The sequence below is a fragment of the Trachurus japonicus genome, chromosome 17, assembly GCF_045865225.1.
Source record: "Trachurus japonicus isolate A0001 chromosome 17, Traja_1.0".
Taxonomy (NCBI): Eukaryota; Metazoa; Chordata; class Actinopteri; order Carangiformes; family Carangidae; genus Trachurus; species Trachurus japonicus.
In genome coordinates, this window is record NC_140923.1 from 5,779,412 (window position 1) to 5,803,745 (window position 24,334).

Sequence of the window (24,334 nt, forward strand, 5' to 3'; positions counted from 1 at the left end):
ACCCTGAACGTCTTTTTACCTGTAAATCACCACATCAGAGTGTAGTCAGTGGTGCATATGTGTGTTTGTGTGTTTGTGCCCTCGTGCTCTCCTCTCCCTTCAGGCCGCTGCAGCAAATAGAAAATGTTGTGTTTTAGTTTGACTCATCCTGCCTGATGAGTTTCAGCTGAATTCTGCTGCGTGTGAGGAAACACGCTGATCTGCACTGACAGGCGACTGCTGCAGCCTCGTACTCTACATGCAGGAGTCATGTTTGGTGTTCAGTGCACCAAATCAGTGTTCAGCTGCTGGTGTGTGTGTGTGTGTGTGTGTGTGTGTGTGTGTTGATGACGTGACAGGCAGCCTGGGGGATAAAGGGCCGCGGTCTGTCTGGGAGGATTTGAGTGAGTGATGGGCAGGAGAGAAGTCTGTGCACTGGGAACCGGTTCAGAAGCTTTTTATCTCACTGTCGGCACGGAAACGGAGCAAATTAACTTGTACAAGGGAAAAAAAAAACAATAGAAGCACAACGATTAAAAACGAGACGAAGCAACGACTGATTGGAAGCTACAAGTCCCCAAAACACAAAACATGTGAGAGAAGCCTGAAGACGCTGCGTCCAACAGAACCACATCAGTTTGTTGTTGTGTTGTCGTCAGGTTTATGATTAGTTCTGTTAAAGCCACAGGATCCAGAGAATTTGCAGGACACGATGTTCTTTCTTTCATTCATTCACATATTAAGCTCTTGTTACGTTTAAACGATGAAAAGACTGAGGTCAAAACAGAATGAAGAGACGTTCATGAGCCCATAGTAGTCACAACAACAACAACAACAACAACACAGTGCTGGATGGAGAACATCACCCCATGAAATTAAAAACCGGCTCTTTCCACCTTTAATCCTGTCTCCACATGCAGGATATTCGTCAGAAAGTTTTTCTCTCTTCATCTTAAATCTTTGTATTTTCCTGTAAAACAGACGTTTGATGACTCATCCGCCACTCGAAGGCGTTCCTAATTTTGCGTCCAATTAAAATTGTTTCTTTAAATGGACAACGAGGAGTTTGTATTTGGTTCTAAAAGAGTCTCATATGAATGTGGATGAATCTACGTTACCCACTTGTTAATGGCTCCATTTTCGATAAATAGCCTATATCGTTTTGTCATTATCGTTATTTTGTTATTATTATTTAGTGTTCAACTCAACCAGCGTTTCCTAGAAACTACGACGGTATCTGATCGTCTTTGAACCTCCGACTTTCATTCTTGATCAATGAAGACATTCTTGGCAAATATTTCCGTCTTGCACCGGTCTAAGAACTCACCGTGCGCGCAGAGGCTCATGGGAAATGTAGTGTGAAAATACTTCGCTTTCCAAAACTTCTCGTTGTCCCTTTAATTCTTTACGTCCCCTCCCCTGAAATCGTTCTGCCGACACTGTGTGAGCTTTGTTCTGACTTTGTGGAGCATCATGAACCTGCTACCTTCACCTTCAGGTTCAAACTGTCTGCACGGCCTCACGGTGCGTGTAAGTTCCACTAGGAAGTCAAAATTTCTTATCTGAAAGTTCGAATTTAAATCTTGAACGCCCCCTAAAGTTGGATCTCTGACTAGGAAATTCGGATTAATCCCACCAGCTGCGACATAACACCACATCCTGACATGCAGCGAGCGAGCAAAACGGCGACGATATCTCGCGCAAAGGTGTCCTGATATGCAGCGTGACGATTTTGACGCGAGCATATTCTATTGGTTCAGAATCCACACCAATCAAATTATTGAGGGACGTAAACAAACTTCTGGCGCTATTTTTTAGATTCCTGGCATTTCCTGGTTGCTGTTTTTCACATCTTGGAGACTAGTATTTTTTTAAATTGTATTTCTCTCATATTCTCCTCTCTCTGCTACAGTAACTAGCTTGTCAACAGGAAGCAGCGTGTAATTTTCAACCCCCTAGCTTTAGCCCTTTCCGGTGGCGCTGCTCTGCTGGCGACCCGGACTCTGGTGCTACGGCCGGCTGCTCCTTTGTTTGTTTTAATTAATTAAATTAATTAATTAATTGTTAAGGATTTATTTTGGTGCACGTTACATGTTTTTGTTGTGCGTTTGTACGGCTTTTGAAATCTAAACATTTGCAAGTATGAAATAGTTATATCTACTATTGTTTCGTTATGTTCATCGTCCATTATTCCGACTTGGTGACGTATGTCTGAGCTCCGACTTCCAATGTTAAAGGGATAGTTCAACATTTTGGCAAATTGGCATAATCGCTATAGTCATAGCAGTAGGTTCGCTACCTTTAATTGTCGGTGCAAGCTATTTTTAGAACGGAGCAGAGCAGAGCCGTGAGCTGCTCAGAGGAATTTCTTGGTTTCCCTCATCAAACTCATCAAATACAAAATACAAAAACTCCAAAACGCTTTTGTGGACAAGTTGTGACCTGCACAATCACCACGCTATGAGATAATAATGGAACGTTACTGTACGAAACAGAGCCGTTTTCGAGGTAAATACAGGGTAAATACAGAGACTGCTTGCTGAAAAACTGTCCCTGAACGCAACGCGCATCAGCGGTTTTGCATGTATTTCCCTCTAAAACAACTCTGTCTGGTAACGTTCCGTTATTATCTCATAGCGTGGTGAATGTGCAGGTCACAACTCCAAAACTCCAAAACTATTCCGATACTATTTCATGAGTTTGATGAGGGAAAACAAGAAATCCCATGAGCCTCCGTAGCGTAGCTCTGAGCAGCTCACGGCTCTGCTCCGCCGTTCTAAAAATAGCTTGCACCGACAAATAAAGGTGACGAACCTACTGCTATGACTATAGCGATTATGGCAATGGGCCAATTTGCCAAAATGTTGAACTATCCCTTTAAAGGAACGCACCGTCAGTCCATAACTGTTTATCCTTTTCTCCCAGTTTCATCTCTCAGGTGTTTGTGTGTGTGTGACAGTGAGGGAGTCTGTACTTCAACACGCATTCAACGTGTTAGGGGACAAGAGTAGACAGCCATCACTACCTGTGCATGTTCCTCCTCCATAACTTCCTGTTTCTACCAGAGACACATCAACATGCAGCTCCAGAGAGTTTCAGGACGGAGCTGTGACTCTGATCTCACACACAAACGGACAGTGGAGATTCAGACTTCGACTTTGCGTTTGTGTGAATCTTCCTGGAGAAGCAGAGTGGTGGTGTTTGTGGTTTCTGTGTCGGTGACATCAGAGGATGATGTCACCACAGCACACTGTTTACACCAGTCTGTAATTAATGCTTCAATCAGATGACAGGAGGCTTATCTGTCCACACACACACACACACACACACACACACACACACACACACACACACACACACACGCTACACTGTACATGTTGTGTGATCTCAGGCAGCTTAAAGTTAAGTAAACTCGTAGAAACACACACACACACACACACACACACGCGTGCGCGCTCGTGAGCTGTGACATTAATATTCAGAAACGTGCAGCAGGTTTGTTGTGGGTTCAGTGTTGTTTAACAGAGTCTCAGTGTTTCCTCTGCAGGATTTATGGAGCTCACACACTATTAGTTCATCTGCTCCTCCTGGTTTTAAACACACACACACACACACACACACACACACACACACACACATAAAGAGTCGGGGAGCGTCAGCCGCTCGGTTTAAGCAGCTTATCTTGACCTTGTGTTCATCTGTCAGTCATAACCTTGACTTTCCTCAGTGAACCGGCTTCAGATACGTCTCTTCCTCTGGGACTCACACAAACAAACAGAAAAAAGAGAGAAAACAAAGAAAAGATAAATGAACATCCATAATAAATCAAAATGTTTTTTATCATATGCAAAGGTTAAAGGAATAGTTCAACATTTTGGCAAGTTCGCTGCATGATCCCTATAGTCATAGCAATAGGTTTGTCACCTTTAACTGTTGGTGCAAGCTGTTTTTTGATCGGCGGCGCAGAGCCGTGAGCTGCTCAGAGCTACGCTACGGAGGCTAATGGGATTTCTTGGTTTTCCTCATCAAATACACAATCCAACAACTCCACAACGCTCTGGTGGACAAGTTGTGACCTGCACATTCACCACGCTATGAGATAATCATGTATAATCATGTAACATTACGACACATGAAGCAAATACTCGGAACTACTTGCGCTTTTGAAATCCCTCCGCCCAGCAGCCGTGTCTGGAATGTAGTTCCGACTTCATTTGCCTCTAAAACAACTCTGTCTCCGTAACGTTGTGTTATTATCTCATAGCGTGGTGAATGTGCAGGTCACAACTTGTCCACCAGAGCGTTGTGGAGTTGTTGGATTGTGTATTTGATGAGTTTGATGAGGAAAAGGCGAAAGTACTGCGCGTTGTGCAGAGCTCAGGTTTCTGCCCCGCTGATATTGCACCGACAATTAAAGGTAATGAACCTACTCCTATGACTGTGGGATTATGGCAACTGGTGAATTTGCCAAAATGTTGAAATATCCCTTTAAACAGCAGTTTTGGAGTCCTGCTGTGTTGATTGCATGTTGCACGCATTCTGCTGCATCCTGATTCATACACAAGTTTGCACATTTGTCTCATTGTGGAGCAGCAGAAGCAGCAGCTGTTCTCACTGTTCACTGTAATAACAGCGTTGTTTTAAAGCGCTGGGACCGGTCTCTCAGCGTGACTCTGGTAACGAGGGTTTGGAGAACACGCTGAGAAAGCCAGCGGGTTCCCACAGGTGTCTGAGCAGGAGAAGAGCTGACGGTGGCGAAACCGACCAAACATGAACTGATCCGAACAGATCAGATCAGTGGAGGGAAACTTCATTTATCACCTGAGGGGAGGTTCAGGAGTCCAGCAGCTCATTAGCAACAATCATAAATGTAGTAATTAATAATAAATGAACAGAGGACGTCCTGAACCTCTCAGTCCTGCAGAGCAGAGAGATGAGACGTGAAGTTGTGAGCGTGTTAGAGTGCACTGAGAGAGTTAAAGGGATAGTATCATTTTTTTAAAAGTGGCGTTGTATGATCTACAAATAGCCCCCAAGTACTTTAATTGCAGTAGAAGACTCTCTGCACTCCTCCCGTTAGCAACGCCAGCCCATAGCTCTGCCCGGAGATTTACAACATACATTGTTGTGAATGGACCCAAAGAAACAGCCTATTTTCACGGCCTAAAAGAGGTTTTACCTGAAAAAAAAAAACACAGTTCCATTGTTCGCTATAATATAATTTTTTCCAGCCCTTCAAAGTGCAGGAAAAACACAGTTTTTATTTGGACCTAACCAACTCACGTATCCCTCCGCCCAGGGTTAGCGCTCACCGATCAGCAGTTGGTTAGCTCCAAATAAAAACTGTGTTTTTCCTGCACTTTGAAGGGCTGGAAAAAATTATATTATAGCGAACAATGGAACTGTGTATTTTAGGCCGTGAAAATAGGCCGTTTCTTTGGGTCCATTCACAACAATGTATGTTGTAAATCTCTGGGCAGGGCTATGGGCTGGCGTTGCTAATGGGAGGAGTGCAGAGAGTCTTCTACTGCAATTAAAGTACTTAGGGGCTATTTGTAGATCATACAACCCCACTTTTTAAAAAAAAAAAGCTACTATCCCTTTAAACACAAATAATCACAGATGAAGGGATTTCTTATCTGCTGCTTTATGCAAATGAAACTTTTTTATACATGAACCTAAAACAATGACAAACAGTGTCTAGGAACCTTCAAAGGCCTCAGTGCATTTAAGAGACATTTCTGAAAACATGAGAGAAAAGTGAATAACTAATAACCAAGTTCTTCTCCTTCTCTGCTCCCGTGGCAGGTGGACAGCCGCCATCCGACCTGTAACTTCATGCTGGAGGTGGAGAGGGACCAGCTGGAGTGTCTGCGGCGGCTGAGGGAGGAGGAGGAGGAGGCGGCCGGCAGCATCAAAGGTCACCATCACTTAATCACCATTACAGTCACCATCCACACCTGCTGTAGAGAGAGAGATCAGGCTGCAGACTGAAGGATGAACACACCCTCCATTGTTTTATCTTCTGTTAACAGCACAAAAATGAATCCAGCTCCACCAGACCTGGACCACATCTGGATCTGTTCAGATTAAACCTCATGTTAGAAGATCAGATTATTTTTCTGTCTGATCGACTTTAGACTTAAAGGCCCCATGGCATGAAAAATGTGATTTTGGTTATTTTTTCGTGCTTGGGGAGGTCTCTGGGCCACGTATCTACTGCCCCATGCATCAAACTGGTCATAAACGGAGAAACACACACCGCCCATTTGTAGGAACTGTCTCTTTAAGACGAGCAGATAGCACTTCCTCCTTTCTGTAATGTCACACACAAGGTAACTCCACCCACCGTGACCAGTTTTTTTTTTTTTTTAATTTTTATGAATGCAGCTTAGGTTTCAGTTACTTGCCTGTGATTGGCCCGACCACACGCAACTCAAAAACAGTCAGCTAATCAGAGGAGAGGTTCTCATTCTCTTTTCTGATTGGCCAAATGACCTGTGCCTGCTAGAGCTCCAGAAAGAGGCAACAGAAAGGGGCAGTATAAACAATATTAAGCAGATCACAGGTACTCAAAACCAATGATACATCTTGTTAGGGATATCAGCAGGTAAATAAACCCAGAGAAAAGTGCACAGCATGGGGCCTTTAAAAGAGGAACTGTGACAGTCCTCTCGCTTTTCCGCTTTTTTGGTTACGCTCCTCTCCTCCATGTGCATTTGTTTACAACAAAGCCGGCGAAAAATCAATAAATGGAGCGGTGGATAACGTTACATAACATATACGATGTTATGACGTGTGTGTTTGTGTAGTCTTAACCGTCATGAACAAAAGATTATGGGTTACGGAGCGCGTTTGTGTCGCGGTGCCGCAGAGACGAGAGCTGGGACACCGGGGTGCCGGCCACGTACTACACTGATGTTGCAAGGTTGGTTTTCAGAGACGTTCTCACTGTAACAAGTCACAGGTCATGTAGTTAACTATCACAATTACTCCAGAGCTTTTTAATTAAGGTAAAAATGTAGCACAGCCACGGGAGAAATCCTGTTTAGTTCCTCTTTAAATCGAATATCAAAGCTGCACAGGTTTAGAAACCTGCTCAATCTCCTAAATCTGCAGCCGAGTATAAAACACACACACTGAGTCATTTCACATCTACTTCCTGTATATATATATATATATATATACTGAAGGTTAAACCCTGGACCACAGCAGGTTGTAAATAATGCATGAGGCTGTTTAGAAAACTGTACATTGGCATTTTAGCATCATACATGATGGAGTGAGACAGTCGACCAAAGAGTGAACAAGAAAAAGGGAAAAACAGCTGCTGTTTCTCTACAGGATGAACAACAGCAGCAGCAGCAGTGATAACAGGCAGAATCCAAGAGTTTCTAAGAGACAGAGACAGACTGTCCTCACATCCAGGGTGAAGGGTGACGACTCGGGAGAATTCAGCCACCGGCAAATTACAATAAAACGTTTGTGGAGTCATTTTCTTTTTCCAGATTCCCTGAGCAGTCGGAGACAGTGTGGAGGGGACAGTGGACACAAAGCTGCAGGGTCACGGTTTATTCCTTTAACAAGCCGCTCAGTTACACACAACTACACACACACACACAGAGACACACATTTTGGTTTAAAGGGATAGTTCAACATTTTGGCAAAATGTTCCATGTTAATCCCTATAGTAGTAGGTTCGTTACCTTTAATTGTCCGTGCAAGCTGTTTTTAGAGCGGCGGAGCAGGGCCATGAGCTGATCAGCTAACACAACAGAGGCGCATGGTACTTTCCCGTTTCTCTCATCAACATTCACCACACTATGAAATAATCATGTATAATTATGTAACATTACGACACACGAAGCAAATACTCGGAACTTGCGCTTTTGGTTAGTTTGATGAGGGAAAGGCGAGGGCAGCGCGGACCGTGCAGAGCTCACGTCTCTGCACCACCGATCTAAAAACAGCTTGCACCGACAATTAAAGGTTCATGAACCTAGTAGGTAAGGTAAACTAGGTGAACCTAGTAGGTTCATTACTGTTTTTGCACCTTTAATTGTCCATGCAAGCTGTTTTTCGATCCGCGGGGCAGAGACGTGAGCTCTGCACGGTGCGCGGTACTTTTGCCTTTCCCTAGAAAACTATAGGGATTATGGCAATGGGTGAATTTGCCAAAATATTGAAATATCCCTTTGAAAGATTCAGTGATGTCCACCATCCACCACCTCGTCCTGACACACACACACACACACACACACACACACACACACACACACACACACACATCTGCACAAAAAGAAAAAAATGTCCATGTTTGGCCCCTGACGTGTTACTCAGTATACAGTAGTGTCTTCATTCTGTACAACAGGTGAGAAATATGCTGATGTAACTAGAATAGCAAGAGTAAGCTTTAGTGTAGTGTTGTAGTACTCAGACCGGTCTGGATGATGCATTGCAGCTCTCTTGCTGTCCAAAGTCTTTGTACAGATTACCAAACGGTCACTGCTTCACTAAACGAACCGAAAACTGTAACGTGGTTCAATTCTCACCTCAACAAATGTAACTTTAAAAAAAAAAGAAGAATATTTCCCTTGAAAATCTTCACCGTCGTTGCTGTTGTTGCCAGTTTGAGCTGCAGAAAGAAAGAAAAAGAAAGACAGAACTAATAGTTGAGGTTTAGCTGCGAACAAACCTGTCAACCAGAGTATTTTTTTCCCCTCTTGTTGTCTTTTCTAAACTTCTGGCCGTCTCTTCCCCTCTGCTTCCAATTTATGTGCTAAGCTTCACCAAACACGTCTGGACTCACTCACCTGCACAGGACGGACATGAGGCTGGTTATCGATCGACAGAAAACAAATGAGTGTTTTATATCTCCTAAAATAGGTTGAACTGTTCCTTTGAAGGAGCCGGTCGCCTCGTGTCCCCACACGCTACTTATTACACTTAGCAGGCAAAATAATGAGGTAGAGATAATGAGGCGTATATGCAGAAGTCCCAGCACTTCCCCACAGGTATTATGGAGTCGTTATCCAGCTTAACTTTGTGCTCCAGAGAATTAAGAATAAATAATAAATAGAGGTTTTACACTGAGACTATAACCTCTCTGATCTATTTGAAACAGTGTGAATAGAAACTTTGGATTGTTCTGCCACAGTCAGAAATGTAAGCAGAGCCGACAGTGTTTATACACTCCGTCCTCTGCACACAGATAATTAACACAGCAGAGTGAACCTGCTGATGGACTGTAATGGTCCATACATGGTGTGAACATGGAGATCTGTTCAGTGCACGGCTCATTTATTTAAAAGAAAAGAAAAAAAAACATCCTTTTCAAAGCATCGTTTGATTTACGATGTTTCAGTGAATGTCACACAAACAATAAAAGTCTATAGGACGAATCGCCTTGTTGTTTATAACTACTTCCGGGTAGAAAACCAGCATTCGAACAATAGTGACGGACGAGAGTTTCGCTATATATCTAACTTTTCATGTCACTATATCGCCGTTTAGACTAATCTGATGTTTGTAAAGTTTATAAAACCAATGATTGGACAAACATTACTATTTACGTGTGCACATTTTTTTAATTAGTCATGGTTATCATAGATTAGCCGGGCTAACGGTTAGCTACCTGTTTAACTTTAATAACTCAGTGACTCAATCAACGGCCCATGAAAAAATATTTTCTCCATCTTAGTTACAACATGACTGAGCTAACTGGAGTAGTTTCATGTCGTGTCTGACAACAGGAGGGTTTTAACAGTTGACATCCTGGTTTTAGCTTAGCTACTGCCGTTAGCTTAGCTGCCGCCGTTAGCTGTCCCTGTCAGCTGCAGCCACTGATGCTTTCCAGACACTGTGATTCCCCCAAACTGAATAAATACCACACATAGCAACACAAAACACACACACACAGAAATAGTAATGTTTCATCAATCATTTCAGATTTGTCTAAATGGTGATAGGGCGTGAAAAATATGATATAGCTAAACTCTCGTTTGTTACTACTGTTCTCATTCAAATTACGTGCAGGTTTTCTACCCGGAAGTAGTTGTAAACAACAAGGCGATTTGATCTATTAATTCCAGTATTGAATAAAACTTAGTCTAAGATCATTTGGGGTCATTAAATTGATCAACGTTGCATTAGGTAAATCTTTAACCCCTTTACCTGCAGCAGTCACCGCCTCAGCCAGCTTGTTAGCAGCTCAGCATGTTCCCTAACTCATGCTCTTTGTTATTTTAAATCCAAAAAACCGCTGTGATCTGATGTGACTTTCAAAACTACAGACAAAAACAACCATGATTATGTTTCTCATAATGTTTAGAGAATCACAATGTATTTAATGTATCGCATAGCTTAATAATGACTGACTCCGCCCCCTAATTGCCTGGCTCCGCCCACTAACTCAAGGCTAACTTTAAAAACCAAAACCAAACGATCCTATAGAGTCGTCACAAAGGAGGAAATTATTTGTAGAGATGAAAACACTTTATGTTCCAGCACGTTGATCTCTGCTGTAAAGTTTATGGAGGTGTGTTTGTGCAAACAGATCGACAATCTACACCAAAAATGCTGTCATTCATTGTCTTATTTTTATCTTATTTTCAAAATCCTTTGTGTCTGAATGGGAATCTGTAAAATTGAGATCCACAAAGGGTTAGGGTGTTTTTTTGTGTACATTTGCAAATATATATATATATATATATATAAAATTCTTACATACATATATTTACATATTTATGGACAGATCGTCAACCTGTTTGGACAAATATAGTTTGAAAATCTACATCCGTAAACTTTATAACAGAAATAAATATGCTTACAGCTTGGTAAAAAAACGCTTCTACTTCATGACAACTGTAAGAGCGTGAATCTTAAAACATAACTCCCCGGTTTGTTGGAATAGCTGAGATTTAGGGGAGAAACTCTCAAGACTGTGAGTGATGTAACACGGGCCACATCCAACATGGTCATACAGGACTTAAAGAGGAACTCTTTAGGATTTCCACCTTAACTCAGCTCCATGTGTCCCTTGTCTCCAGCTCCAGAGTCCTAGTTCTGGTTAAATCAATGACTAGTAACTAGTTCCAGGGAGAATGGAGGCTCTCTGCCTTCCACCTAGCGTCTCTTGGCTGAAAACCAACCTTGTAAGATCAGAGCCTCCGACCCGGTGTCCCAGCTCTCGTCTCCATGGCGACACCGCCACACAAACGTAACGCGCCCTGTAACCCGCAATCTCTTGTTGATGACAGATAAGACTACACAAATAAAATATACACATGGTAACGTGGTAGATGATAAATAACGTGATCCACCGCTCCATGGATTGATTTCTCACCGGCTTCGTTGAGAACAAACGCACATGGAGGAGAGGAGGGTTAGAGACACAGAGGAGGAGACACTTGGATAGTTCATCTTTAAAGGAGTTGAGCAGGTTCTGAATGAGTCGACTGTTTCTTCTTCAGCAAGACAAACAGTCACTATTAGTCTCCATAGTCGAGGCGATCGACCCGTCACCTACTGTCCCTGATTAATTCCTGGCATGAGGTGAACTCTGTAGATGAATATTCATGACTTGATCATGATCGTCTCAGGGAAAGGTCACTGTTTTCCAAAACAGATGTTGAGAAGTTTTTTTAGGGGGGGGGACTGCACGCTGTGGTGAAGATGAAAAACTCTGCTGCTTGTTCCTCAGAGGAAAGGCTGGTTTCTGATGTAACCCACTGGCTGCATAATTACCCCAGCAGAACTGTACTGTAGGTCCTAATATAAGATCCAATTAGTCTGAGTGTGAACTCACAGAGTTCAGGACTGAACTAACTTTTCTTTCGCCTCCTTAAAGTTTCTTTCTACCTCAGGAACCTAACTGTGGTCTGAGTTTACGTGTTTAATTCTCACTTCCTGGTCTCAGCTCCGACAGTGAAAAGGCCGAGGAAAACAAACTCAGTCTCCTCCTCCTCTTCCTTTTTATCTGCAGCAGACGAAAGCGTAAAAACTTCTCTAACAAGCCAGACTTCACCCTGCACTGAAGTGAGCTCTGTGGACTCTGAAGCTTAATGACACAAAGTAGAGCAAAAATAATAACATGGCTCGGAGGGAATCAAACCCGCGAGCCGCACAGCACCGCTGCCTTGCTCAGTTCGGCAGGACACATGGTCTATTTAAGTTTTTTTTTCTGAAGGTACGGAAGCTACAGTACATTTTTGTATTTCGTAGGTCACAGGTCGTGAAGCAGCAGTTTATTGTCACCTTTGTTTATATTTTGTTGCTAGGCGACATCTAGTGGAGTCCACGTCAGAGGGGAGGTTGTAGTGGATGGATGAATATGACGCATTGTTGGATTTCCATGTGCATGTCACAGTCAAACCACGTTATAGCCATGACAACAAGGATTGTTTAAAGGTCCAGTGTGTCATAATTGTCAAGGTTTGTTGGCAAAATCTGAATAAACTACCCAGGAATAAGTGTATAATCGCGATAAAATAATGTTTGTTTGGTTTTCATAGCCTTATAATTCTTCTTTTATATCTACATATAGCAAGGGCCTTGCTATCTGAACACTAGATGTCACTGCATGTGCCTCTAAAACAACTCTGTCTCGTAACGTTACATTATTATCTCATAGCGTGGTGAATGTGCAGGTCACAACTTGTCCACCAGAGCGTTGTGGAGTTGTTGGATTGTGTATTTGATGAGTTTGATGAGGGAAACCAAGAAATCCCATGAGCCTCCGTAGCGTAGCTCTGAGCAGCTCACGGCTCTGCTCCGCTGTTCTAAAAATAGCTTGCACCGACAATTAAAGGTAACTAACCTAGTGCTATGACTATAGGGATTATGGCAATGGGCCAATTTGCTAAAATGTTGAACTATCCCTTTAAATCTTGAGGATGTAGGCTACTTATATGTTAACCGAAATGGAGATCATTTCCTGAATCTAACCAAAACATGATCACTATTGTAGTAACCGTGGTGATAAATGTATAGGTACACCACTTTCAGAACAGTCTTGTGAGATCGTTACTGTAGCCATGACAACTGCCGTCCATCCGGTGCGACTGGTTCCGTGGAGACGCTGGTACGAGGGTCATGTTGAGGTGAAGCGTCATGGAGGTGAAATCCTCTTCCACAGCAGGACTCCATCAGCAGCCGTCACCTCGTAGCGAATAAAGAATAAAAAAATAAAACAAAATAGAAAGACCTGACTGGGGAATTCCCTCCAGATGTGCGCTGCTGTGCACCTGTGACAGGACGGATCACTTAAGATGGAGACAGAGGTTTCCTCATGCAGTTCCTCTCTGTGATCTCTTCCCTCTTCTTTACCTCTGCTCTTTCACTCCTCCTTTTTGAAACGGCTCTTTCTTCTTTTCTTTTCTATCTTTTTTTGGCACATCTTTGATTTTGTTTCTCCCTCGAGTTCTTCTCGCGCCGACTTCTCTTCCGCCAGTCTCTTAAAAAAAAACAAAATACAAAGTCTGAGTCTGAATGAAGGATTTCAACAGAGATCCAGACAACAATCAGCTTCAGCTCCTGTGTACATTAGATGTCCAACAGGTCAGGAAGTCAAAGGTCAGAGAGCAGTCCTAAGGTAGGATCAGACGACACGATTTCAGGCTGATTTTCACACGATTTTGTCATAGCCGTCAAATTTCCAGCGTTGGGCGTTATTATGAACGTTGAGAACGACAAATAGACGTGTAGTGTGACATAACTGGCAAAAAGTGATTTTGCATCGAGGACGCTCCAAGACGCCCTGACAGAAAGTCCAGCATGTTAGAGTTTTTGAATATCTTCTCCTAGTCTGAATCTCCCTTGATGTTGACCAATAGGAGGACAGAGCTCTGACGCATTGTTTACACACAGTGAAGCTACGTTTGGTCGCTTCATGTGAGCAATGTAAGTTAAAGGGACAACGAGGAGTTTCGGAAAGCGAAGTGTTTTCACACTTTCCCATGAGCCTCCGTGAAATTCTTGGACTGACGCAAGACGGACGAAAGTGAAAACATTTGATGTTTTCATTGATCAAGAATGAAAGTCGGAGTTTCAAAGACGATCAGATACCGCCGTCGTTCCGACCATGAATGGCGATCCGGTGGCGTTATTCCCATGACCCGCTGGGCAGCGTCCGGGAAACTGAAAGTAGGAAATGCTGGACGAGTCGACCACTAAATAATAATATCAAAATAACGATAAAGACAAAACAATATAGCTATTTATCAAAAATGGACCCATTAACAAGTGGTAACGTAGATTCATCCACATTAATATGACTTTTTTATAACTAAATACAAACTCCTCGTTGTCCCTTTAATGGTTTTGAGGTGAACACATTGGTTAACGTAGCTCATGTTCTCTATGAAGAACAAACAGTCAGAGACACAGCAAGAATGAATGCCTCTGTGATTGTTTAATCCGACATGGTGACCATCGCTATGTCTAGTCTGACCCCGGCCTCAGAAGGAGACAAGGTTGGATTGAGGAGCGACTTTTAACCGTTGTCGACCCCAGAAGTCTCAGGTTTACTTTGTCTAATCTTTCCTCCAGCATCTTGCAAAACCAGCAGAGCTGAGACCAGATCTCCACAGACATGTCATGAGGCCGTCTGTTCCAGGACTTTATGACTGGATGTTTGGGCTCATTGTCCTGCAAGACAAGACTTAATCTAAAGACCAATCAGATGCTGCAAGCCTTTACAGACTGAAAGGGTTAAAGGGATAGTTTACCCATAATTGAAATTTAATTCATTATCTCCTCCCCCTCATGTGGACTAAGGGCTGGGAGAAGTTTCAGAGTCCTCCGTGGCTTCTCTGAGTTACAGGGGGTCTCGGCGTAGCAGTGCATGTCCATATAACGGTTGCAAATGGATACCAACTGTCTTTGTAACAAAAAGACACACCAAAAAACATCCAAATACCTCCATGCTGCTCGTATGTAATGTCCGTCTTGTATTGAAGCCCCGAAATGCGAAATTGTTGCCAAAAAAATTAAATAAGTCTATATTTCAAGCTTGTTTGCAGCGGAAGCTCCTCTTCCTGGTCCATCCAAATCTCGTGTGATTTGCGCCGGCGTCAGTGCGATTACTGATGCCGGCGCAAATCTCGAAATTAAATTACGAAAAAAACTGGTATCCATTTGCAACCGTCATATGGACATGCACTGCTACGCCGAGACCCCCTGTAACTCAGAGAAGTCACGGAGGACTCTGAAACTTCTCCCAGCCCTTAGTCCACATGAGGGTGAGTAGATAATGAGTGCAATTTGAATTTTGGGTGAACTATTCTTTTAATCTAAAGACCAATCAGATGCTACAAGCTTTTACAGAACAGAAGGGTTAAAGCAGAGTGAGGGGATCATGGGCAGCAGCCAGCAGGAGGAGGTTTCATGGACTGATCCCTCTAAAGTCTGTGTGGCCATCTGACGCTGGCTGCCGCGCTCGGTTTGGAGGAAGAAGATGATGATGACGACACCTTCATGTTATGATCCGTGCAAAAAAGCTGCAGCTGAGGATATGAGAGGAGACACTGCTGATTAGTGCAGGTGCAGGTGCTCAGGTGCAGGTGCAGGTTTCTGCCTCAGGAGTCACAGGTTTGATCTCCTGATGATGATGTCATCAGCTCAAACCACCTGAAATGTGAGTGAAGGGAATAAAACATTTCTGATCCATCGCTCCGGTTTGTTTCAGCCTCTCTTCTCCTCCGGCTGTGCTCTTCTTCTTTTTTTTTTTTTCTTTTTTTTTAACGTGACACTAATAGGTTTCTTTTTATAGTGTATTTTCCTTCACAGTCTGATGCCCTGCATGGTCGCTCGCCGGCTTGCTTGTGTCTTTTGCAGGGAGCTCCACTTTACCGTCTCCATTCATCTATCGCTAAAAAGCCTTGTTGACTTTTCAGTTTGCCATCAGCACTTTCACACCCATTAACGCTCACGCTGAAGAGCTGGAGGAGCTATTTTCGGTCGGCACAGTGTTTGTTTTGTTTCTGGAGGCTGAAGGAGGAGGGAGGAGAGGAGGGAGTTTTGTCTTCAGTCGCTCTACAGTACAAACCGCCACATATGGCTCCTGTGTCTTTCAGGAAAGACGCTGCCATAATCCAAAAAAAAAAAGAAAGAAAAAAAGAAGCTCCACACACGAGGAGTTTTATCAGTTATTGTTTCTCTGTGGTCGTATTGTGCTGCATGTGTTTGCTATAAATAAGCTGGTTATGCTGAGATAATGCAGCTCAGAGCAGCGTAACTGAATGTAAAAACACAATCGTTTCCTCTGAGCTGTGAAGTGAACGGTGTCCAACATTTGTGCAGTAAACATCATCATCCACACATTTACACCAACATCCAGTTCATGAAGAAACATCAGACAGTGGCTCTGTAAAGCTTTTGTAGCTTTTTTTTCTTTTAAAATCCTGTTTTGTGAGCAGTTAAAGACAAACACACTGTACATGAGCAGTCTGGATGACAGAGGAGGATTGTTTTAAATGAAGATCATAAGTCGTAAATGCAGAATGAAGCAGATTAGACAGTTTTCTGCTGTAGGCTACAGACTCTAATATGGAAACAGACACAGACAGCAGCTTTGTCTTACATCCAATTAATTCAATCAGTGAGGAGATTATACCATTTGGCTACATCACACTGTAACACTTTAAATGTTGTGAAGATTTGTTTGATGGTAAATGATTCATGCTCTCAGTGTGAACAAAACAAAGCTGGGTCAGAAGCTCGTGTGAGACCGTGCAGTGTCGTAGCCTGTTAGCATCTAGTTTAGCCTCTTAGATGTTTGCTGTCTTGTGTCTGTGCAGCTGAATTCACAGTAAAGACTCTCCCTCACATGTTTTTCTGTTTCTGTCATCAGACAAAGTAACGAGTTTAAGATTGTGACTGAAATAAAAACGATGTGTTAACAAAGTCCTGATTTTTACAACTAAAACGAGATCCGATAAAACCACCAAACTTTTAAGTTAAAGAGCAACTAAACCCCCAAACCACTTTTCTTTTAGATAATGCGTTCGGGTATGAAGTCGTGTTGTTGATTGATTCAGGTCCAAAATATTTTCATTTTATGTATTTTTGTTGTAAAAAAAAAAAAAAATCAAGAAAAAAAAAACATTAGTGACTGCCCTCTACTGGTTGAAACCCAGCTCTTGCAATTGACTTTTGCTATTGGCTGACATTTTGGAGACAACTCTCGTGCAGTTAGCCACGCCCCTCCTATAAAACCAGTAGCCTACCTGTCATCTCTGTGGAGAGAGGGTTTGATTTAACAAATTGCATAAATTGAGGAACAGTGAGTAATTGAGCAGGTTGCACTGTTAGCATAGATTGTTTTCTGAACATTTTATACATGTACTCAGTAGCAGTGAGTTTATAGTAGGCTATTTAGTATGTGTGTTAGCAGTTTCAGATAGTTAGGTTACTTGAGTTTTTATATTTTAGTAGTTAGCCTACTAGTTCAGCGGTAGCCGGTAGCAGTATTCATTAAGTGCAGAAATTCACTGGGCAATGCTAGCAAAGCTGAGATTTGATGCTAAATCTGTGCTAGGTGATATTTAGAAGACAAACAAAATGTGTCTGAAAAGTCACTTATGTTTGTTGTAGCCTATTTCTGAGCTGTATTTTCTGTCACCGGCGTTAACTGCTGAAGTGGGAAAAGGAGCACTGCTGTTTTTTTTAGTTAATTTTAAACTCATTGGTTTGTTTAGGCGGTGGTCCCTGTGGAGGTTGAGCCTTTTCTGTTCTTTGTTAGTTTTTGTTGTGTTTTGTTGTTGTTTTGCCTCGTTCCTCCTCATCATCTTTACAAACGCCGCCAAATAATCCATTAGCCTACTTTATTTTACACCTGTTTTTTCTTTATGTTTCTTCCTTTCCAATCAGAGCTGGGTCAGCCGCGGATGTAACTACATCACTCAGTCACTTAGTCAGTCAGTCAGTTCGTGTTTACAGGGCTGCTCCCACTGTTTCTGCTGTGGTAACCTCCACCTACTGAGTCTAATTGTGCTAAATTCTTCATGAATGAGATAAGTTTCATGTCTTCTATGAGTAAAGTGTAATTTTTGGACAATTTTTGGATGTTTGGACTGTCTGTGATCGGCCTGTAAAAAGGCCTAATTAAACTTTGCCATTTCATTCTTTTATCTGTCTGAAGCCAGAACCACTGGTCATGAAACATGAAACACACATTTTCCTCTGCATTGGGAGGAAATTATCTTATCAGAGGCTTTTTTTTTCCTTAAAAAAAGGAAAAACTCTCAGTAAATGGAGATTGCAGGTCACCGGAGGCCACGGAGCAAACACTGTAATTTTGTTTCTGCAATTATGAAGACAGCGATGACAGTGAGCGGAGGGGGAGATGCTCTGGAAATGAATATCAGCCTGTGAGGTATTTGTATTCATGAGCGCTTGCCTCGGTAAGAAAGTGAATTCCTCTGCAGTGGAAATCACTAAAAACACAACAGGTGCGTTCGCTGCCTCTCTGATGAGGGAGAACAAACCGTCTTCATCTGAAACCCTGCAGCTACTTCTCGTTGGCGGCGACTGGATGTGAACCAACATTTGACCCGAGTGTGAACCAGAGTTTGAGAGAAATAGAAATACTAACAAAGGCTTTTGGTGAACGCAGTGACGGGTTGGATTATTTCAGAAAAATACAAACACAATTCAGTTTTATCAGCAGGAGAAGAAAAGAATACATGAAAAACCTGAATGTGCAAATGTTACACAACATTTTTTCCATTAGTATTTATTTCTATTTCATTTTGACTGTTCAGTTTCAATTTCAGCTCAGGTTGAATTCATTGTTAAAGCAGGTTGCAGTGTCAGTTTTTTTTTATAAAGCTATTTGCTTTTTGGTTATTATTGGTTATTTCTTTAGATTTAATGAACAACATCAACGTTTCATGGCTGAACTTTCCAGGATTTCTGTCTGATGTGGTGAATACTGTAAATGAGGCTGAAAACACGACAGCCCATAATAACAGGTTGTTACAAACGTCACTCATGATGAAGCCTCTTGTGGTCTCGACAGAGCCCGGCTGCAGAGGACGCTGGGACAACATTGCATGCTGGGAGAGAGCGGAGGTCGGAGACACCATCACCATCCCCTGTCCTCGAGTCCTCAAGACGCTGTTCGGCAGAAACGGTGAGAGATTCTGAGTGTTTTCAGTTTTTCATGTGTTGATTCTCTTTTATAACACAACAACGTTACCAGACAGAGTTGTTTTAGAGGTAAATTCAGAGACTGCTTGATGAAAAACTGTCCCTGAAGGCAACGTGCATCAGCGGTTTTGCATGAATTTCCCTCTAAAACAACTCTGTCTGGTAACGTTGTGTTATTATCTCATAGCGTGGTGAATGTGCAGGTCACAACTTGTCCACCAGAGCGTTGTGGAGTTGTTGGATTGTGTATTTGATGAGGGAAACCAAGAAATCCCATGAGCCTCCGTAGCGTAGCTCTGAGCAGCTCACGGCTCTGCTCCGCCGTTCTAAAAATAGCTTGCACCGAAAAAATAAAGGTAACGAACCTACTGCTAAGACTATAGGGATGAGATATTACCTGATTTTGCCAAATTGATTATAATTCCATCGCTTTCACCTACAGCTACACAAAACAAAAATCACCACTGTCTAGTTATTGATAATGTCGTCGACACAGTTTGGTCGACTGAAATCCACCAGATTATAACTGTGCTCTGGAGTTGTTTTTTCTCTCACTATGTTTTGCTGTAAATCTTCATTTGAATTGAATTGAATTGAAATCTTTATTTCGAACATGCATGAAACAAAACTTAAACAAAATCTCCATTGTCAGAGAGAAAATATAGACGAAAAGTTTTATAAAGTATAAAATAAAAAGTATATATTAAATAAAACAACATCTACAACAACAACAAAACAAACAACAAAATGTTGTGATGTTCGAAAAGGAGTAAGAAGAAGTAAAACAACGTACTGTATACAACTCCTACCCCTACTCTCTGTTTCATTATAATCAAAATAACAGAAAAATGAACAACGCAACATCAGTATATGCACTACTATAACAGTATATTACTAATGATAATACAACAATTTAACTCCTGTTTCCTCTTCAGGGTGTATTTAAACAGTTTATCATTATTATTATGGCTGATTCTCCTGACCAGGCCTCAGACGTCCACTCGTGGTTTTTCCAGTGGGTTCATGTAGAGATTTGGAGTTAAAACTGATGGGACTGAGCGTCCTTGTCTCACCCTGGTGTTGTTCACCCTCTGTTGCCTCCTGTCTGGGTGGATGTGGACAGTCAGTAGTGGATTCCCTCCTGAACCCATGGGGTTCTTCCAGCCTGGGACCAGATGGCAGCTCGGATCTCCACTCTGAGCCTCTGCTCCCATTTACATCGATGACTAAACGTTACGTAATCAGCCGGCGGCGTGTCCAGAGCCCGAGCGCACGCTGACGCTCCTCGCATCCAAACCCCCTGAAGTTGCTGCGTTTCAGGACTCATTATGTACAAACGGACGTTTAGCAGCAGCAGGAGGCCAAGCACCGGGCGCCCTCTAGTTATTGAAGGTCTTTATTTTGTTTGCTGTCGATAAAATGAAAGTGCAGAGAAAATAAGAAATTGATGAGTTTTTTTTCCCAATGAGAGAAAAAAAATCAACACATAGTGTAGTATTTCAGAGGAGACCTTTCAGACTCTTTGTTTTACTTTGCTTTGACTTCATTTCGCTTTGCTCAACAATATTTTCTCCAAATTAACAACAAACACTATGAAATGTGACAGGTCAGAAACCTCCACATAATGAAGCGTCTGCAGCTCCTGCAGCTCTGCACCACAGAGGCTCCACACACGCTGCAGGCCGGCTTTAAAGCAACCTGACTGAGGATCTTTTGTGCACTCAAGACACTGCAAATAAAAGTCCAGTTCATTTTCTGTATTCACGTCCATCTATTCACCCACATCTGATGTCAGCCAGGTTGTGCAGGCTGCTTCTTAAAAGGATAGTTCACCCAAAATTCAAATTTCACTCATTATCTACTCACCCTCATGTCGACTAAGAGCTGTGAGAAGTTTCAGAGTCCTCCGTTCCTTCTCTGAGTTACGGAGGGGTCCGTGTAGAAGTATTTGTCCATATAATGGTTGTCAATGGATACCAACTTTCTTCGTCCAAAAAGACACACCAAAATACACAATCCAAATACCTCCATGCTGCTCGTATGTAATGTCCGTTTTGTATTGAAGCCGACATGAGAATGTTGCGAAAAATAAATAAGTCTATACTTAAGCTTGTTTGTCAGTGCAAATCTCGTGATTTGCACTGACCGGGAACAATTTCACATTTTGGGGCTTCAATACAAGATGGACATCACATACGAGCACTATGGAGGTATTTGGATGTTTTTTGGTGTGTCTTTTTGTTACGAGGACAGTTGGTATCCATTGACAACCATTATGGACAAATACTGCTGCACGGACCCCCCCCCGTAACTCAGAGAAGCCACGGAGGACTCTGAAACTTCTCCCAGCCCTTAGTCCACATGTGGGTGAGTATATAATGAGTGAAAATTCAATTTTGGGTGAACTATCCCTTTAAAGACTCCATCTCTAAAGCTGAGCTCAGCCGCTCTGCAGAGGAAGGTCCATTTGGCCGATCTCATTCGTTTGATCACGTACCTGAAGCTCAAGACCACAAGTCATGGTCGTAACGAACATCAGATGATAAATCGACAGCTTTGACTTCCAGTGCTACGTCAGCTACACCCATCAGAGTTCATTTACTTTACGGCCAGTTGATTTTTTGTTTTAGAATTCGGAAAACAACTCGTATCCCATTTTTGCTTCAAAATCGGAAAACGACAGCTCTTTTTTTTTGATGTCCTGTATGACACAGGTGGCCTTGACTGCTTAGTGGGTGATGGTTGATGCAGCAAAATCTGGAAGGAAAAACAGCACTGGTTGGTATGGTAATTCCCAATTCCCATTCATGAGATCTTTTTCGCTGTTCGTTTTCTGACTGCAAACCACACAGACCCATCGGTATCCCAGAGAGGGAGAGGGAGCCGTCATTTTTCAACTATACGAGGTATTGACCCTCATCCCAGCTGCTGCACATCTGGCTTTTTGTTCTAAAAATGGATGAAATGACTCATAGTGATGAGTGGACACAGACTGAACCCATTGTTCTGCTTTTTAAAGAGGCTTTTTTCCCACAGTGACGACTCTGTGACTCTGACGTAACGACTTAAAACACTGTGACACGTTACAAGATCTACGATACCTTCAGCTGTGTTTATACGCTGCTGTGGAGGGTGAAGCCAGGCAGAAGTGAGTTTACTTCCAGTCACTGAGCTAGACGATGCATCACGCTGTTTACAGTGCATTCTGGGAATTTCCAAGGGAGATGAGCTTCCAGCGCGCTGCATCGATTTTTGGGAAAAATGAGACGACGTCACTCAGGAGGAAATAACTCAAAACACACGGAGCTTCGTTTTACCACACAGTGGGGAGGTGTGTTTCACTTAGACACAACACAGTCACAGACAAAACTTCTACACTTCACCTCAGATTGTCTCGTCTCGTCCAGTCTCGTCCTCTGTTGAGTTTGAACTGTATATAAAGTGTAAATAAACCAGGGAAAACCTGAATGATCTTCAAGGTTTAACGTGGGGTCGCCTGGAATTCAAATGGGGTCGTCTGAAATGTCTAGTATTGATAAAAATAAAATAACTTTTTTTAAACTAATTATTATTATTTTTAAAATTATGATTAAAAATTATTGTGTAAGAATTACTCCCAGCGGTGCGGTTGTAGATCGCAAGCAACTCAGTCGTATTTTTCATGCTGCATTCACGTGAAATCGGTTAGATGGCAGACGGACAACAGCCGCTGCAGGTAACGGCATAAACAAGCCTCTATGTAAACAAGTGGTCCGTCAGCACGAGGCAAAACAATACACGTGACAATATGTTGTCATGGTGATGTCGTATTGTTTACCTGACCCACGTTTTACCGTCTTTCTCTGGACTTCTGTGACTAAAATGACATCTGGTTTGTTACCGACGGCCGTTTTTCTGGCTGCACGTGAATGCAGCATTCACAGGACATTTGGTGCTACAACCAGGAATAAAAGAGATAATTGACTGTGTTACCTCCTCTTCCTCTTCCTCTTCCTCACATCCAGGTAACATCAGCAGGAACTGCACCTCGGCAGGATGGTCGGACGTTTTCCCAAACATCAGCAGCGTGTGCGAGTCGGACACGAGTCAGGACAAGGTACAGTGAACGTGTCGGCCTTTAAATGTGTTGTTGGTGTAAATGTCAGAGCGGAGCGTCTCACCTGAGCCCTAATGAGTTCTGACTGTGCAGCAGGAAAACAAAAACACACACACACACACACACACACACACACACACACAAACACAAACACAAACACACGACCCGACCCATCAGTGACCTGTAATTGGCGAGGCCTGCAGGGCTGGATGTTAATTAACACCAGTTAGTGGTGAAGGGCTGCAGCTTTAAAAGGTCAATGTGTGTGAAACATCTTTAAATGTGAGCAATTTGCGCAAGTGTGAGGGTGTGTTGTTGTGTTGTTGTGGTTTTTGCGTCACTGAATAAATAAATAAATAAATAAATAAATAAACAAACACCATTAGCCTTTGGTCTTGCAGCGCTGTGACGTGTCGCCCTGCAGAACGTTTCCAGGTTTGAACCTTAAATGAAACAATTAATGAGCTCATTTACAATGAGCCTCTTTAATTCTTATTAGCTCCCATGCTGTGCGGAAAAAGGCGCTTTTTGTTCATCCATGACAGAACCTGTTGCTCGGATTATTACTGTCTGATTCAATAATAGCAAATAGAAGGTGCTTAAAGGGATAGTTCACCCAAAATTCAAATTTCACTCATTATCTACTCACCCTCATGTCGACTAAGAGCTGTAAGAATTTTCAGAGTCCTCCGTTCCTTCTCTGAGTTACGGGGGGGTCAGTGCAGCAGTATTTGTCCATATAATGGTTGTCAATGGATACCAACTTTCTTCGTCCAAAAAGACACACCAAAAAACATCCAAATACCTCCATACTGCTCGTCTGTAATGTCCCTCTCGTATTGAAGCCCCGACATGAGAAATTATAGTCCTCACTGCAGACGACCCCGGTTCGAATCCTGCGCCGAGCGGCCCTATCCTGCGTGTCATTCCCCCTCTCTGCCTCCCATTTCCTGTCTCTCTCTGAACTATCCTGTCAATTAAAGGCAAAATAGCCCCTAAATATATATATATATATATATATATATATATATATATAAAAAAGAGGGACAATACAGACGAGCAGCATGGAGGTATTTGGATGTTTTTTGGTGTGTCTTTTTGGACGAAGAA

At 42.5% G+C, this 24,334-nt stretch overlaps 1 protein-coding gene across 1 annotated transcript in view; it reads left to right on the forward strand.

Annotated features, from left to right (window-relative positions):
- LOC146969862 (vasoactive intestinal polypeptide receptor 2-like) overlaps positions 1-24,334 on the forward strand; it is a 104,461-nt gene that overhangs the window by 51,471 nt on the left and 28,656 nt on the right. The window contains exons 2-4 of the mRNA XM_085805422.1: positions 5,788-5,899; positions 18,998-19,111; positions 23,133-23,224. Of these exons, the coding sequence (XP_085661548.1) occupies positions 5,788-5,899; positions 18,998-19,111; positions 23,133-23,224 (318 nt within the window). The remainder of the gene's footprint in view (positions 1-5,787; positions 5,900-18,997; positions 19,112-23,132; positions 23,225-24,334) is intronic.